The sequence below is a fragment of the Silene latifolia genome, chromosome Y, assembly GCF_048544455.1.
Source record: "Silene latifolia isolate original U9 population chromosome Y, ASM4854445v1, whole genome shotgun sequence".
NCBI classification, from domain to species: domain Eukaryota; kingdom Viridiplantae; phylum Streptophyta; class Magnoliopsida; order Caryophyllales; family Caryophyllaceae; genus Silene; species Silene latifolia.
The window spans coordinates 159,815,974-159,818,184 of record NC_133538.1 but is presented as its reverse complement, the minus strand read 5'-3'; the positions used below and the strand labels follow the sequence as shown (position 1 = coordinate 159,818,184).

The 2,211-nt window shown below is 37.5% G+C and overlaps 1 protein-coding gene across 1 annotated transcript; it reads left to right on the top strand.

The window, feature by feature from the left end:
• Positions 1-202: 202 nt before the first annotated feature.
• Positions 203-1,830, top strand: LOC141629273 (uncharacterized). The gene is made up of 4 exons (XM_074442300.1): positions 203-250; positions 340-852; positions 1,107-1,285; positions 1,374-1,830. Exons 1-4 carry the CDS (start codon positions 203-205, stop codon positions 1,828-1,830), a joined length of 1,197 nt encoding a protein of 398 aa, XP_074298401.1.
• The last annotated feature ends 381 nt before the right edge of the window (positions 1,831-2,211 follow it).

Sequence of the window (2,211 nt, the reverse complement as noted above, 5' to 3'; positions counted from 1 at the left end):
GGAGACAAGAGAGTGTACGAAAGGCTTGATCGGGCTCTTGGCTCGAAGGATTGGTTCTTTATGTTTCCAGATACGGAGGTGAAACATTATCCTATTCAAATCTTAGATCATGCTCCCATTGAATTGAACTTCCACTTGACTACTAATAATAATAATAATAATAAGAAGCCGTATAAAATTGATTCATGGGTGTTGGAGAATGATGAGTTTCTATAGCTCATTAGTAATAGCTGGTACTTCCGAGTTACGGGTTCACCTGCCTTTTAAGTTATTCGGAAACTCGCACGGGTTAGACAAGAAATTTGGAAGTGGGCTCTTGATAAGAAACCGGAATGACAGAAAAGGTGGGAGGATTTTGTTGTCAAGCTGGAAGAAGCAATAGACCTAGCTATTAGTGAAGGCAAGGATGATCAATATACTAGTATTAATGACGACCTTAGAAAATTTGCGGAGGCTGTAGTAGTTTTTTGGAGACAGCGAGCCGAGATTAGATGGAATATTGATGGGGATATATGTACGAAGTACTTCTTTAATTGGGTTAAAGGAAGGGCTGGGAGAAACTTTATTTATGGTACTAAGGTAGAAAATGATGCTTGGAATTTTGATAATAAGGAGATGGGTACTATGTTTTATAAAACTTTTTATGATTTATATAATCCGAATAGCCTTAGGAATGGCAATGGTACTAGTAGGGAAAATTCGATTTTTGCAGATATGATTCATTGCCTTCAAAATACTATTAAGATTGATGATGGGGATTTCTTGGCAAGACCGTTTACTGCTAAAGAAGTTCGACGAGCTGTATTTCAAATGGTAGAGCTCAAATATCCCGGTCCTGATGGAATTCCTGCGGTTTTTTTATCATAAGTGTTGGTTTATGGTTAAAAAAAGATGTCACAAGAGCTGTTCTCTCAGTTTTAAACTCGGGAGTGGTGTTAAAAGAGTTGAATCGGACTTTCATTTCACTTATCCCTAAATGTGAAAATATGGAGGGAGTGAGTGATTACCGACCTATTAGTTTGTGTAATGTTATTATGAGAATTATCACTAATTGCATTACTAATAAGTTATCTCGTGTTATGGAATACTTGGTTGGGGATTTTCAGGACACCTTTATTCCGGGAAGGCAAATTAGTAATAATATTCTACTTGCGCATGAAACCATTCATAATATTAATTCACACAAAAAGGGAGTGAATGGGATATTTGCTTTTAAAGCTGATATGAGTAAGGCGTATGATCGGGTAAGATGGGATTTCTTGCGAGCTACGCTTCATGGCTTCAGGTTTCCTGAAGGAATTATCAATCTTATCATGAGCTGCGTCAGTACGGTTTCTTATGAGGTGCTTTTTAATGGAGCTCCCTTGCAACAGTTCCGCCCACAGTATGGAACTTCGCCAGGGATATCCGCTATCGCCGTATTTATTTATCTTATGTATAGAGGTTCTTTCGGCTAATGTTTATAAGGCACAACATGAGGGTTTGTTAAAAGGAATTAAGTTCAGAAATTCAGAGGCTTTGACACATCTTTTCTTCGCTGATGATTCTATTTTCTTCCTACATGATAAGAATGACTCGGTGGTGCATTTAAAAGGCATTTTGTCTCTATATTGTAAGGCGTTGGGACAGGTATTGAATGAAACTAAATCAGGGGTTTTGCTTAGTCCTAGCACGAAGCTTTCTAAGGCACGAAGATGTCTTAAGGTTCTAAATATTAAGCATAATAAGGGTATTGGAAAGTACCTAGGTGTTTCCACTGATTTTCAGTCATCGAAGAAATGTACCTTTAAGGGTTTGGCTGATAATGTCATTAAGCGAATATCTTCTTGAAATAGGTTATTTTTGTCTTCAGCAGGTAGACTCAAGCTGATCTCTTCTATCTTATCAAACTTATCTAATTACTTTATATTGTTGTTTAAAATTCCAGTAAGTGTGGCAAACAGGATTAACTCCTTATTGTCACATTTTTGGTGGGCGGGAAGTAGGTCGGCTAGATGTGTTCACTAGTGTAGGAAATATTTTCTTAGTTTGCCAAAGAGTCGGGTGGTCTTGGTTGTAGATACCCAGTATCTGCTGAGACTCCAACAAACACCCGATGATATCGGACTATAACATGTTTTGGAATCGCGGCGTTTGATCGACAGTTTGTGTACAACTTTACGTCGGAAAACTTAAAACGATTTCGAAAATAAAACATTTCAAAACTTTTCA